General features: G+C 40.5%; 1 protein-coding gene across 6 annotated transcripts in view; it reads right to left on the reverse strand.

Moving 5' to 3' along the window:
* Nucleotides 1–1,177: 1,177 nt before the first annotated feature.
* The window catches only part of SLC25A38 (solute carrier family 25 member 38), a 69,460-nt gene continuing 56,095 nt past the window's right edge, over nt 1,178–14,542 (reverse strand). For 5 of the 6 annotated variants that reach the window (XM_029590408.1, XM_029590409.1, XM_029590407.1 and 2 more), the window contains exon 7: nt 1,178–1,809. In XM_029590408.1, coding sequence (XP_029446268.1) covers nt 1,687–1,809 — 123 coding nt within the window. In that variant the 3' untranslated portion in view covers nt 1,178–1,686. Of the gene's footprint in view, nt 1,810–13,995; nt 14,172–14,542 lie in introns of all 6 variants that reach the window. The other variant, XR_003854682.1, reaches the window with a different exon arrangement.

Here is a 14,542-nt window from a genome sequence, read left to right on the forward strand (position 1 = left end):
CAATAGGTCTGAAATGTGCCTGCAAAGCAAATGGAGACAAAGAAGAAATCAGCTAGATACATGCGATAAAAGTTGAGAAACATTTTTATTTTGGAAAAAAGACAGATAAAAAAAAGTACCAAAACAAAACTAAATGCCACTGAATCCCAAAAATTCTTTTCAATTTAAACGTGGCACACATTGCACTGCATATGTTTGAAAGCTGTGCACACACACAACACTTTCACTCCAAATCCTATGCTGGGGGAGGTCACAAAGACAGGCACAACACATCACTCTGCCTAATTCTGCAAAATGGGAGGATCTCCCTTTCTTGCAGTTAGGCCAGAGACTTGTAATTTAACTCTGTGTGTTCTTCCATGATTGTGCTCTGAAGGACAGTGTCCAGCAGTCAGCACTGCTGTCTAATACACTAGATGGAAAGTGACACAAAATGTTTGAACACATTTACAATGCAAGATCAATTCTCTCCCCGCTCAGAGGCAGTGTCCAACTAGAAAGTGAGGTGCCCTCAGTAGAACAGAACAAGTTACTTTCCTACTTCAATACAAAGTGCTTAATTTTTTTTCTTAAACTTCAGGAGCAGCTGTAGAAGTTGCTAACCACATAAAGTGCTAAAGGGAAAAAACATTGTGCGGCTCAAAATTATAATGTTAAGTACAACAAGGCAACAGAGGATAGCTGATAGAAACAAATATTCCTAGATGTCCCAGATTTTCCAAGGCTGCTGCAATGGTCTGACAATACTATTTTCTAGCATTTATTGCAGTCTGCACCTGATGCGAGGTCTAATTATTAGGATGTAGGAACCACGAGTTCCAAACCCAGCTCTGTCACTCTCTTCTATAGGAGATCTTGTTGTACCATAGTGCACTTACTAGGTTAGTAATAAAATACTGTTTCTTTTCCAAGCTTTATAGACTATCAGATGGAATGCAAACAAGAAAGCAGCACAGCCAGAGGATGTATGAGTGTTAATGTTTCTGAAGTGGTGACTGAACAAAACTCTGCAGTCGTATCTTGATAGGAGGCACTAAATAAATGCACACTGTTACACAAATTACAATAAAGCAATAAGGGCCATATGACAGAAATGTAAGCTGAGGTCATGTGATGTGCATGTAACTTACTCAAAATACCCCCCCCCCCCCCCCCCAAAAAAAGACCCTCTGATGGCAAATTAAAAAAAAAAAAAAGGCAATCGCAGCATATTCGAAGACAAACCAGGTTTTAGTGCAGTGGCAAACTCCTATGAACGACAGTTCAGAGCACATCCCCCGTGTGGTGGCAGTGTTTTCTTGCATTCGCTGAAGTCCTTGGAGCTCCAATGGATTGTGCTGCTGCTGCTGCTCTGAAGCAATGTCTTGAAAGGCTTTCAATGCGCACTGGTGCTGGCTTGGTACAGAGGTTGCAAAGGCAGCAGTCTTCCCTCCCCCCAGCTACCAGCAGTCACTCCACACCACCCTGCTCTCCTGGAACACTTTGGATGCACAAAGAAATAATTATTCTCAGTCTCTGTGTGCAGCTTCGGAGGAGGGAGGCTGCCAGCTTTCTGCACCCGGCAAAGCCCTAGCTTGCCTTTTGCAGCCAGTGGGACACTCTCATGGTAGCACAGCCCTCAGTCCTTGGTATGATGGGGGTTAAGCCTGGCCCCAACCCCCAGCTTCTCTTGCCCCAGATCCAGTTTCAAGATTTCAGACCCATTTTGGCCATCAACTCTTCATAGACAGTCCATGCCATAGCTGCCATCAGGGTGCGTCGCAAGGCACGGGGAAGGCCTCCACGGAAAAAGCCGAACATACCATAGTTCTACCGCCAAAGAGAAAAAAAAATGCAGAAATTAATCATTTGTATCTCCTTTATCCAATATCCACATGTTGATCTACACCTTCAAAGAACTTCAATAGATTAGTAAGGCATGACTTCCCTTAACTAAATCTGCCTTGCACGTTTTTATTGCCCGGATCAAACACTGGTGAACTCTAGACCACTGCTCCTATCGGTGAGAAATATTTCTCCTTAGAAGGCACCTCTCTTTTTACACTACAGCCAATCTTTTTTTATTGTTTTTATTGTAACATGCTACTAAACTTTGTGCAAATGTACACAACCAGCTTGACACCTCCAATGGACCTTGACACTACTCTGCAGCAATAACTGGCAAAAAAATGCTCAGAGGGGAGGTCATGGTTCATTGCCCGTTTGGTCTCTGGCTCTATGCCCAAGCCGGAGTACAAAAGGTGCTGCAGATGATTTTATGCGACACAAACACCAGGCCAGTGAGAACGCATAAGCTCGTTTTATAGAACAAAAATGTACAAAATAGCGGTCAGCAGGTAACAAATTTTGGTTACTATCAACCCACTAAAATCAGCGACCCCAAAAGCTCAGTGTCTCTGCCCCAAACCAATGAGTCCCTTTCATACAAGTTTCCTAAAAGGGGAAGGGCTTTATACCGCTGTGCTGATACCTAGATCTCAGCAGTTCCATTCAACATCAGTGGAGTAAAAGTCATTCTAGCAATTTATTTTAAGTATTCTCAGCTATAAAAGTGATTATTAATCAAAAATTTAAAAAAAGAAAAAAAATCTGTACTGTCCAATTCCATGTTTCTAAACTCTTCGGGAGGACTGTCGCCATAGAATCAAGTTAAATTACTGAGTATGGATGATCTGCAGAGCAGAATTTAAAATTTGGGCACCTGTAAGCACCTCACAGAATTCTTCCCAGCAGAGAAAGGGAAAGGGGACTCTTATTTCTTCACACCCTACACTCCCCTGTTCAGAACCGCTTCCTGAGTTATGCCCCCAGTTACATTCAAGCAGACACCAACAGCAACAAATCCTCCAAGAAAAGTCAATGTGTGCTCTCCAGTCCTGCAGTGTCTCCACCGTCTCCTCCAAAGCAGCCTTCATGTTACAACGGGATCCTGTGTGACAGGCAGGGCTACCACAGGGCCCGTGAGCATGTGGGTGGCTCATAGACCTCATGCTAACTTTTCTTGGAGGATTTGTTGCTGCAGGCAACAGCTCAAGAGGACCATAATTAAACAATGGAATACATTATCAGAGAATGCGGTTACGTCACTTAGTGTAACTGGTTTTAAAAAAAGGTTTGAATAAGTTCCTAGAGCAGAAGTCCATAAACTGCTATTAATCAATAAGGATTAATAACTTGGGATCTATTCATTTAATATTTGGGTACTTGCAGCTTGTTTGGCCACTGCTGGGCTTGATGGACCCTTGATCTGACCCAGTATGGCATATCTTATGTTCTTATGAATCTGCTGCCAGAGGACGTGATCAAGGCAACTAGCATAGCAGGGTTTTAGAAGGGTCTGGATAAGTTCCTGAAGGAACAGTCCATAACACATTATTAGCCAGCTAGACTACAGAAAGCCATTGCTATCCCTGGGAGTGAACAACAAGAATTAGATTTACTTTATGGGATCTGTCAGGTACTTGCAACCTGGACTGGCCATTGTCAGAGACACAGTAACAGTGAAGGATGGCAGATAAAACCAAAATGGTCCAATTCAGTCTACCCAGCAATTTTTTTTTAATCTATTTTTTTTTCTCAGTTTAGTTTTAGGGTATGGCAACAGCCACTCCATACAGCCACTCCGTACAGGCCACCCCTAAGCCTAAATGTAAACTATGGGTGTAGCAGAAAAGTTACCCCATTTTATTTACACTCTCAAGCCAGCAGGTATCATCTGTGTTTGTCCCAAACCCCTTTGAATTCCTTTACCACACATGTCTTCACCACATTTTACATGTATCCATCATCCTTTCCATGAAGAAATATTTCCTGACATTGTTCCCGACTCTTCCCCCTTAGAGTTTTGTAATGTGACCTCTAGTTTTACAGCTTCTTTTCCATTAGAAACGATCTGATTTTGCGGATCCTTATTTCCATTCAGGTATCTGACGGTCTGTATCATATCTCCCCTAGCTCTCCTCTCTTCCAGGGTGTAAATATTAAAATCCTTCAGTCTCATCTCAGACCCCACACCATTTTGGTTGCCTCTCTCTGGACCTCTTCCATTCTGTCCTTATCCTTTTTGAGATGAGACCTCTCCTGCTGGTTATGCCTCCCTCGATACAGTCCAGCATCCCTGTGGCCTTAGCCACCAGCTTGGCACATTGCTTTGCCATCTTCAAATCATCAGCCAGTATTCAGCCCAAGGTCTCTCTCCTAGTCCGTGCAGATCAGTCCATCACCCCGCCACACATATGGCTCCTTTAGATTGCCATGCCCCAAATGTATGACTTTGAACTTCTTGGATTTGAATCCCAACTACCAGACCTTTGACCACTTCTCAAGCTTTCCTGGGTCACTTCTCATTCTCTCTACTCCTTCAGATGTGTCCACTCTGTTGCAGATCTTAATGTCATCCGCAAAAAGACAAATTTTACCTTCTAATCCTCCCACAAGATCACTTACAAAAGATATTAAACAGAACCTGTCCCAAATCAGATCCTTGAACTCCACTTGTCACTCTTCTTTCTTCGGAATAGGTGCTATTTACCACTACATAGTGACATCTGTCAGTCAGCCAATTTGTAATCTATTCCACCACCTTGTTACCCACTCCCAGGTTTCTCATTCTATTTATCAGCCTTCTATGCGGGGCTGTATCAAAAGCTTTGCTAAAATCCAAGTAAACCACATAAATTACTCTTCCTTTTATTCAATTCTCTAGTTACCCAATCAAAAAGAATCAGATTTGTTTGACTGGACCTTCCGCTGGGCTCGATGGTCCTTGGTCTGAACCAGCACAATTACTTTCTTTACTCTACTTTTTTTGCCGTTCCTATGAATCCTAGTATCCTTCCGGCTCTGGCCACTAACTTGTGCTTTATTTCGCTATCTTGAAATCATCAGGTATCATCCCGAGGTTTCTAGTTTGCCTTATGTACATTAGTATCTCAAATCCCACCACCCATGGCCCACTGTGAGCTCCTCCCTTGAAAATTTATACCCTGAATGTTCTTAATATTTTACATCTTCCTTACCACTGCTTATGTTTTCTATTCTCCTCATTTGAACTTGCTTTCCATTTTTTAAAAACATGCCCTTGTGGCTTTAACATCTTTTGGAGCACTATTTTACTGTGCTGGCCAGTCATATGGTCTTCCAGGGCCTCCTACAAAATTTTTTTAAATTTTTTGAACATCTGTCCCTCATTTTATTGCAGTCTCCTTTTTACAACTGAATGCTACTGCAGTAGTTTTACCTAATATTCTCCCTCTTGAAATCATAATTCAATTACATTTGATGTAATCACTAATGCCAAGCAGCCCTACCACCGCTACCCCTTGCATTAAGACCTGCAATCTACTGCGAACTAGATCTAAAATAATTCTCTCTCTTTCAGGCCGATACAGTAAAAATCGCGGGAGAGCGCCCGCGATTCAGTAAATTAATTTATTTAAATTAGGGCCCGCGGTTAAAAGAGGTGCTAGGGACATAACGTGGCCCTCGCGCCTCTTTTTGGACAGGAGCGGCTGCTGTCAGCGAGTTTGACAGCAGACGTTCAATTTTGCTGGCGTCTGTTCTCAAACCCGCTGACAGCCACGGGTTCGGACACCGGATGCAGGCAAAATTGAGCATCTGGTTTTTTACTGCTTTTCTGTGCACTTTCCCGGTGCCAAGAGAAATTAACACCTACCTTTGGGTAGGCGCTAATTTCTGAAAGTAAAATGTGCAGTTTGGCTGCACATTTTACTTTCTGAATCGCACGGGCATAACTAATAGGGCCATCAACATGCTATTAATTTCGGGGGGGTTTGGACGCGCGTTTTCGGCTCGCTATTACCCCTTACTGAATAAGGGGTAAAGCTAGCACGTCGAAAACGCGCGTCCAAATGTGGGTTAACAGTGCGCTCCGCAGAGCAGAGATGACACCTTGAATGCTGGTTTGCGAGTTGTCTTACATTGCTGATACACAATCATTGCTCATTGGATGATACTACATTACTGTATTTTATTCATGATTTCGGAGTGTTTGAGCCCCTGAGGCAGCAGCTGTTGAGCTGCGAAACTTGGCCTGAGTCGGGCATTTTTATGAACATGTCTCTGCTTCAATAAAAGTATTGAAAAAGATCAAGGCATCTAATTCCTTTGTGTTTACCTTACGTGGTGCAAATTAGGGCAGGAGTAGAAGAACCTATGTTGACAGTATATATTAATACACAAAAATTCACCCAGTGTATGTTTTTATTTTATTATTTTTTATATGGGTAATATTCTATATACCTGCTCAGCAATTGATCTTGATAATTTTTTCTTTTATTCTTTACTTTCAAAAAATTTTTTAAGGAGGGCAGGAGATGGTTTCATATATTATAAGCTACCATCCAGGTGCCAATGTTTTTTCATGTAATCATCAACACACCTTCCGCCTCCACTTTTTATTTGAAATTATATATTAAATGCTAAGCTGGGTTACAGAATATTAACTCCCTTCTTTTTCTATGAATTTTTATTTTTCATTATTAAATAAAATCTTCTTTCTGTGACTAGCACTTTTCAATTTTTTCTTTTTCAAGCCGTCACAGGACCAGATAACTATTACTTAGCTTTAAAGAATGTCTCTTATACTCCCGACTTGCGCAAGTTTCGACATTTGCTGTTTGCTGTCTTCCTCAGGGTCTGTTCATTCTTTTGTTGGTAATTTTCTTTGTAATAGTGATGTTTAAATTCTCCGGTGCTCCATAGAACCTCTACCACTTCTCTACCACTCCGGTGCTCCATAGAACCTCTACCACTTCTCTACCACTTCTCCGTCTTCTCTACCACTCGAGTGGTAGAGAAGACGGAGGTTCTATGGAGCACCGGAGAATTTAAACATCACTATTACAAAGAAAATTACCAACAAAAGAATGAACAGACCCTGAGGAAGACAGCAAACAGCAAATGTCGAAACTTGCGCAAGTCGGGAGTATAAGAGACATTCTTTAAAGCTAAGCAATAGTTATCTGATCCTGTGACGGCTTGAAAAAGAAAAAATTGAAAAGTGCTAGTCACAGAAAGAAGATTTTATTTAATAATGAAAAATAAAAATTCATAGAAAAAGAAGGGAGTTAATATTCTGTAACCCAGCTTAGCATTTAATATATAATTTCAAATAAAAAGTGGAGGCGGAAGGTGTGTTGATGATTACATGAAAAAACATTGGCACCTGGATGGTAGCTTATAATATATGAAACCATCTCCTGCCCTCCTTAAAAAATTTTTTGAAAGTAAAGAATAAAAGAAAAAATTATCAAGATCAATTGCTGAGCAGGTATATAGAATATTACCCATATAAAAAATAATAAAATAAAAACATACACCGGGTGAATGTTTGTGTGTGAAATATATTATGCTCATTTGGTGAGGATCTATATTAGTTAGGTAAGTATATATTAATAAGCAATCTTGCACATTTTTACTGGAATCTGGAGCGACTTCTTCAGTGCTAACCATACTTCCAAAAGGAGTTAAATTGTCAGATGAAACCATACAAACCATAGGATTTGAAGGACAGAATAAGCTGGTACAGAGAATAGCTGAAACTAGTATACAGTTACAAGGAAAAGAAGTAACAAGTCAGTTTTTGTATGCACCAGATTGTCCAGTAAATTTGTTAGGTAGGGATTTGTTACAAGCCCTGGAAATAGAGCTTTCTTGTGCACCAATCTTCAAAGTAGTGCATTCAGCAAGACAGTTTGTTAATTTTACATACAGACAGGAACAGTTTCCATAGGTGCCTGTTTCAGTATGGGCAACTGAACAAGACCCTTATGGCAAAGTGCGGAGTATAGATTCAGTGGAAATTCAATTAAAGCCAGGATGAATTGGTTCTATATGACGTCAATATCCCTTAGCTAGAGCAGCACAGGAAGTTATTAAACCAGTAATTGCATCACTTCTTAAACATGGTATAATAGAATCTAGTGGAACACCTTATAACACTCCCTTATTCCCAGTTTTAAAACCTTCAGGGAACTGGAGATTAGTGTAAGACGTAAGTGCACTAAATGAACTGGTACTAGCAGGATACCCTTATGTTACAAATCTAGCCACTATTCTTCAAACAGAATCTTTGGGAATTAACAGCTTTCTAGTATTTAAAATCTTGTCCCAAGACAGTGGTTCTCAACCCTATCCTGGGGACCCCCCCAGTCAGTCGGGTTTTCAGGATATCCACAATGAATATGCATGAGAGAAAATTTGCATATACTGCCTCCATAACATACAAATTTTCTCTCATGCATATTCATCGTGGATATCCTGAAAACCCGACTGGCTGGGGGGTTTTTTCAGGTCCAGAATTGGACGGAAAGAGTCTTCCTATTTTGGTACTACAAAATAGATGGAATAATGCCCTGTTCTCCACTCTTCCTGGGGAACGGCACTGAGGGCACTCCATCCTGTGGAGGGTTTGCCGAACAATCTGCTTCTTCATCGGTGAACCATAGGTCTTGGAGAGGCCGAGCAAATTCTAAAGCGTAACTGTGTTCTATGATGCTTAGAACCCACTGGTCCGACGTTATTTTGACCTATTCCTCGTAAAACAGGGACAGCTGTCCGCCAATGACTGGGATGAACAGGTCGGCCATATCTCATTGAGAGGATTTGGGCTCAAGGGATCCGACTGGCCCCTTCTCGACTTGCTCTACGTCCGAGAAAGGAATGGGACCAGGATTGAGACCTCACCGAAGTTAGTCTCTGATCCAGTGCAGGTGCCCTACTCTGTCAGAAGCGACTTTGCCCCCCAAAACAAGAGCAGGTAGAAAGAAAATCTTTCGCCCCCTTAGGTTTGTCCTCAGGAAGCTTGTGCACCTTATTGTCACCCAGAGACTTTCAGTTGCTCCAAGTCATCACCAAAAAGGAATTTCCCCATAAAAGGGAGCACACCAACCTGGACCTTAGAGGAAACATCAGCAGAACAGTTGTGTAACCACAGAAGCCTCCTTGCTGACACTGCGGACACTGCTGTTCTGGAGGAGGTATGAAGGAGGTCATAGAAGGCGTCCACGTCATAAGTGACCGCTGCCTCCAAGCGCGCCGCCTGCACTGACTCCTGAGGTAGAAGGCCCCTGGTACTCAGCAGCTGCTGTACCCACCTCAGGCTCGCTCGAAGCATGAAGCTGCTACAGACTGCAGCTCGAATGCAGAGAGCCAAAAAACTTTGAATATCAGTTTGAGATGGGACTTCGAGCTTCCTATCATGTAGGTCTTAAGGGCCACCACTCCTGCAACCAGAATAGTGGTTCTCTTCGTGACAGCTGACACCAAAGTGTCCACTTTAGGAACCTTAAAACATTCCAAAGTCTACTCTGGCAAGGGATAGAGTTTGTCCATAGCCTGGCCCATTCTCAGGTCTGTCTCCAGAGTATCCTACTTCCGGACCATTAGCTGTTGAACCATTTGAAGGAAACATCTTGGTTGGACCTCTCAACCCGGCCATGACCAGATCCACCGTGTCCTGGCCCGGGTCATCCTGGAGAAGCGCAATGCCAAGCTCTGCTAGGACATGCGGAATCAGAGGGTCTAGGACCGCCATGTAGCTAAGAAGTTAACAGAGGCTTCCTGCATGTTTAAAAAAAAATTTAAAGCTAGCTGAAAGAAAACTATCTTTACCGGCAAGGCAGGCAAGCTTCTCCGGATCCAGGGTGGGAAAGGGGGGAAGGACCGGACCACCGATCACCCCATGCGCCTCACTGGAACGGGAAGCACGCAGGGTATCCAACCCCTGCTCCTACTATACCTGCTACCAGGGGGGATGGTCCCACTAGGACCTGCCCAACCTCCTGGGAGGAATCACAACTCCTTGTTGTCCTGCTTGATCTTATGAGCTCAAGAAATTGAAAACTTATTTTTTTTTTATGAACTTCAAAATCAGTTCAGAACCACAGGTTTTGCACCACCTGCATCTGCTGGAGACAGAGAAATACTGAAGAGATGCAGATGGCATACCGAATTAAGAGGGGGTACTCTTGAAGTTTGTCTGTCTCCATCTGCTGGAAGGGAGGCAAAACCCAGCAGTCTGGCCTGATCTAGGTACAAAAATGTATCAACAAAAGGAAATGTTGTATTTGATAAGTTTCTTATAGCAATGCCACTTCCCCAAAATAATTTTTCATTTTAATTACTTTAAATATTTGGCCGCATCATCAAGCCTGACAGCGTGATCTCTGTGTATTCAAAGGAGACCCGCCCGGACCTCTAATCATCTGCGGCAGGCAGTCTTTGTATTTTTTCTTTTCAATTTTTTACGATTTTTGACTTAATTTATAGTGATCTTTTTTTATATAGTGATCTTTTTTTAAAAATTGATGTAAAGAAAACTCAGCTCAACCTACGGCCGAAGTTTCGCAGCTACCGCTGCTTCATCAGGAGCTCAATATTCAATCTCATTCTTCATTCACATGTTCTCTGTTGAGTATATTCCTATGTTTAAAGAAAAACTATATATTAAACTTGTATGTATCTATGTATGTAAAACAATACTTATCTGGGATTGGCAAACCAGCGAACCTCATAGCAGGACGGGAGCCGTCTCAAAATGTCTTTAATCGAGAGGAACAGAGACCATCTTTGAAAAAGACGCGGGCTTTTAACTAGAAAGTGTCCAATCAGGACTTCAAACGTCATCACACAGTATGACGTAGGTATCAAGTTTGCTGTTGCAGGAAAAACTTTTTGCTGTCACAAAAAAACATTCAATTCCGCTTCTGCATTCAATCCTTTAGGGTGGACAGTATCAAGAAAGTGTATCCATCTCTGCTCGGATCGCAAAAGTTTCTGATTTAAATCACCCCCACGCCAATGGGGCAATATCTGTTCAAGTATACAGACTTGTAATTCATCAAAACTATGTCCCTTATCGAGACAATGAGATACAATTGGTGCATTCAGACGCTGTGTGGTTAAGCTGGATCTATGCTCGATAATCCTAGTTCGAAGTTGTTGCATCGTCTTGCCCACATAGATCAGCTTGCACGGACATTGAATAAAATATATGACACCTGCAGATTTACATGTAGTGTGTTGTTTTAAACAAACTGTAATAGAAAGATTGTCAAATTGAATACAAGTTGTCTCTAACATATTTTTGCATACAGAACAGGTTTTGCATGATGTATGTGAACCTAGCCCTTGATTAAATATAGTTATTGTGGAATCGGAATGAACAAGTTGATCTTTTAAATTTGAACCTCGTGTATATGTAAATCTTGGTCTTATTTCAAATTCTTTATGCACTTGTAATAAATGCCAATGCTGATGTACCAATCGTTTGAATACTGATGCCATTGAAGAGAAAGGGACCATACATGTAACCAGATCTTCAATTGTTTGTTCTCTTGGTAGAAATAGCCAGTCTCTATTGGTGTATTTAGCTCGCAAAAAAGCTTGTCTTAAACACTTTCTAGGATATCCTCTCTTCACAAATCGATCGTTCAAAATCTTAGCTTGAGCTTTAAAATCATTTAAAGAGGTACAGAGACGGCGAACTCTAAAAAATTGTCCAGTCGGCAAATTTTCTTTCAAACTTCGCGGATGTGCACTACTAAAATGTAGGAAAGTGTTACTACTTATCGGTTTTCGATAAACTAAGGTTGTAAGACCCCTTGGGGTCTTTGTGATAGTAATGTCCAGAAAAGTAATAACCTCTGTATTGAAAGAAGCTGTAAAGTGAAGACTGGTATTGCATGAATTCAACCAAATCAAAAATTCTTGAAATGTTTCTTGGGTCCCTCGCCATAAAATCAGAATGTCATCTATGTATCTTTTCCATGTACAAATATGCTGAAAAAAAGGTTGTTTGTCATTTATCCACTTCTCCTCAAAGATACCCATGTACAAATTGGCAAGATCAGGGGCCATTGTGGCACCCATTGCGGTGCCGCAAATTTGTTGAAAAAATTTTTTTTCATAAGCAAAATAATTTTTTGTAAGTGCAATATATAATAAGGCTTCCAGGAAATCTGATGGTATCCGTTGTGGACGAATTCTGGATTCAAAATAGAATGAAGCAATCTCCATCATTTCATTCTGAGGAATCGATGTATACAGTGACTCAACATCTAAAGTCACCAAATGTAAGTCACTGGTGTCACAATGGATATTTTCCAAAAAAACTATCATTTGTTGGGAGTCTCTAATGAAAGAGGGTAATTCAGAAACAAAAGGAGCTAAAAATGCATCAACAAATCTTGATAGTGGTTCCAATAAAGAATTTCTGATGGACACTATGGGCCTTCCCGGTGGATTGTTAATATCTTTATGTATTTTTGGTAAAAGATAAAAAATAGGGACCATCGGATGTTTATTAATCAAAAAAGTTTTTTCTTTTGGTGTTAAAAAACCGGCTTCATCGCCTTTCTGAACAAGTGTTTCAATTTCTTTCAGTAATGTTGTCGTGGGATCTTCTTGTAAAGGAAGATAAAATGTCCTGTTAGATAATTGACGTTCTGCTTCATTTGAATATTGAATTCTATCCAGTAAAACAATTTTCCCTCCCTTGTCAGCTGGTTTTATAATTAATTCTGTATTCTCTCTTAGCTCCTGGATAGCTTGGAATTCTTCAGATGTTAAATTGCAGAACTGATTACTGTCAGTAAACTGCTGTCGTAATTGTTTTAACACAAGTTGATGAAAAGAATATATTATGGGATCCGGTGGACCTGATGGACTCCAAACAGAGGGATTTTTCAGAATAGACATCAAAAATCATAAAAAATTGAAAAGAAAAAATACAAAGACTGCCTGCCGCAGATGATTAGAGGTCTGGGCGGGTCTCCTTTGAATACACAGAGATCACGCTGTCAGGCTTGATGATGCGGCCAAATATTTAAAGTAATTAAAATGAAAAATTATTTTGGGGAAGTGGCATTGCTATAAGAAACTTATCAAATACAACATTTCCTTTTGTTGATACATTTTTGGACTTTGTGGAAATTGTTCCAGTTCTTTTTTAGTGTGTCAATTAGTGTGAACATGGCGGGAACTGAACCATTAAAGACTTTCAGCTTTACAGACGCTGATTTGCAAGCGTTACTAACTAGACCATCGAATTTTCAAAATCTAGTAGATTCTGAAGAAAATAAGTGGGACAATTTGTTGAAATTAATGCAGCGATCTGTTCGCACAACTTTACATGCAGAGACTCTTTTGGAATATTGCCGCTGTCAACGTATACCAAGGGGTCTTCGAGTTATAAAAGCACCGCATCTTTATAGAGAAGATACAGAATTTGTAGATAATTGGAACGCGATCTTAAATAAGTGCAGCCTGGATCTGATGATCCTGATTATTAGAATGGCGCAAAAATGTGATTTAGAAATTCAACAAGAAATCAGTGCTATTAAAGAAACTTTAGCCTCAACAGAGGATGCTACTGCATATCAAGATCAACTGACAACAATACAAGAAAAAAGTGACAAATTGCGGGGTGAAATTAAAAAAATGAAGATAGAAAAATGAAATCGTGATGAACGTGATTATACCAAGGGGTACGTTTACCCCTGGATGGTTGAAGAAAAAGACAAAAACACTATAGAGGCACGAAGAGTCACTTTTGATACTAACAGTGATAATTCTTCTGGAGATGAAATTCTGCCACGATATCAATCTAGACGAAGATATGATAATTCTTCAGGAGACGAATCAGAATCGAGACCGAGAAATGATTTAACACGGCAAAATCAAAATCAGCATTTTTTACCATCTCGAGGGCGGTCAGGACGCCGCCCACATCGAGGCAGAGGCAGAGTTTGGAGAGCCGAAGCCACGTCCAATTCCAGACAAACTCGATCACAGAGCAACAGGAATGTCTAGTGCTAAATCTTTCAAAACATATTTTGTCTACAGCACAAATGAATGTTCTAAATAAAGGTCTTACATTCGTGCCGACCCCTAAACCCAGACTTTTTGATTTAGAAATTGCTCTACACAAATTTGTTAGAAAATTATATATTAAACATTTTTTTGTTGATTTACCTGAAACTATCGATATGTCTATTCTGAAAAATCCCTCTGTTTGGAGTCCATCAGGTCCACCGGATCCCATAATATATTCTTTTCATCAACTTGTGTTAAAACAATTACGACAGCAGTTTACTGACAGTAATCAGTTCTGCAATTTAACATCTGAAGAATTCCAAGCTATCCAGGAGCTAAGAGAGAATACAGAATTAATTATAAAACCAGCTGACAAGGGAGGGAAAATTGTTTTACTGGATAGAATTCAATATTCAAATGAAGCAGAACGTCAATTATCTAACAGGACATTTTATCTTCCTTTACAAGAAGATCCCACGACAACATTACTGAAAGAAATTGAAACACTTGTTCAGAAAGGCGATGAAGCCGGTTTTTTAACACCAAAAGAAAAAACTTTTTTGATTAATAAACATCCGATGGTCCCTATTTTTTATCTTTTACCAAAAATACATAAAGATATTAACAATCCACCGGGAAGGCCCATAGTGTCCATCAGAAATTCTTTATTGGAACCACTATCAAGATTTGTTGATGCATTTTTAGC

Source organism: Rhinatrema bivittatum, chromosome 2, assembly GCF_901001135.1.
Source record: "Rhinatrema bivittatum chromosome 2, aRhiBiv1.1, whole genome shotgun sequence".
NCBI lineage: Eukaryota > Metazoa > Chordata > Amphibia > Gymnophiona > Rhinatrematidae > Rhinatrema > Rhinatrema bivittatum.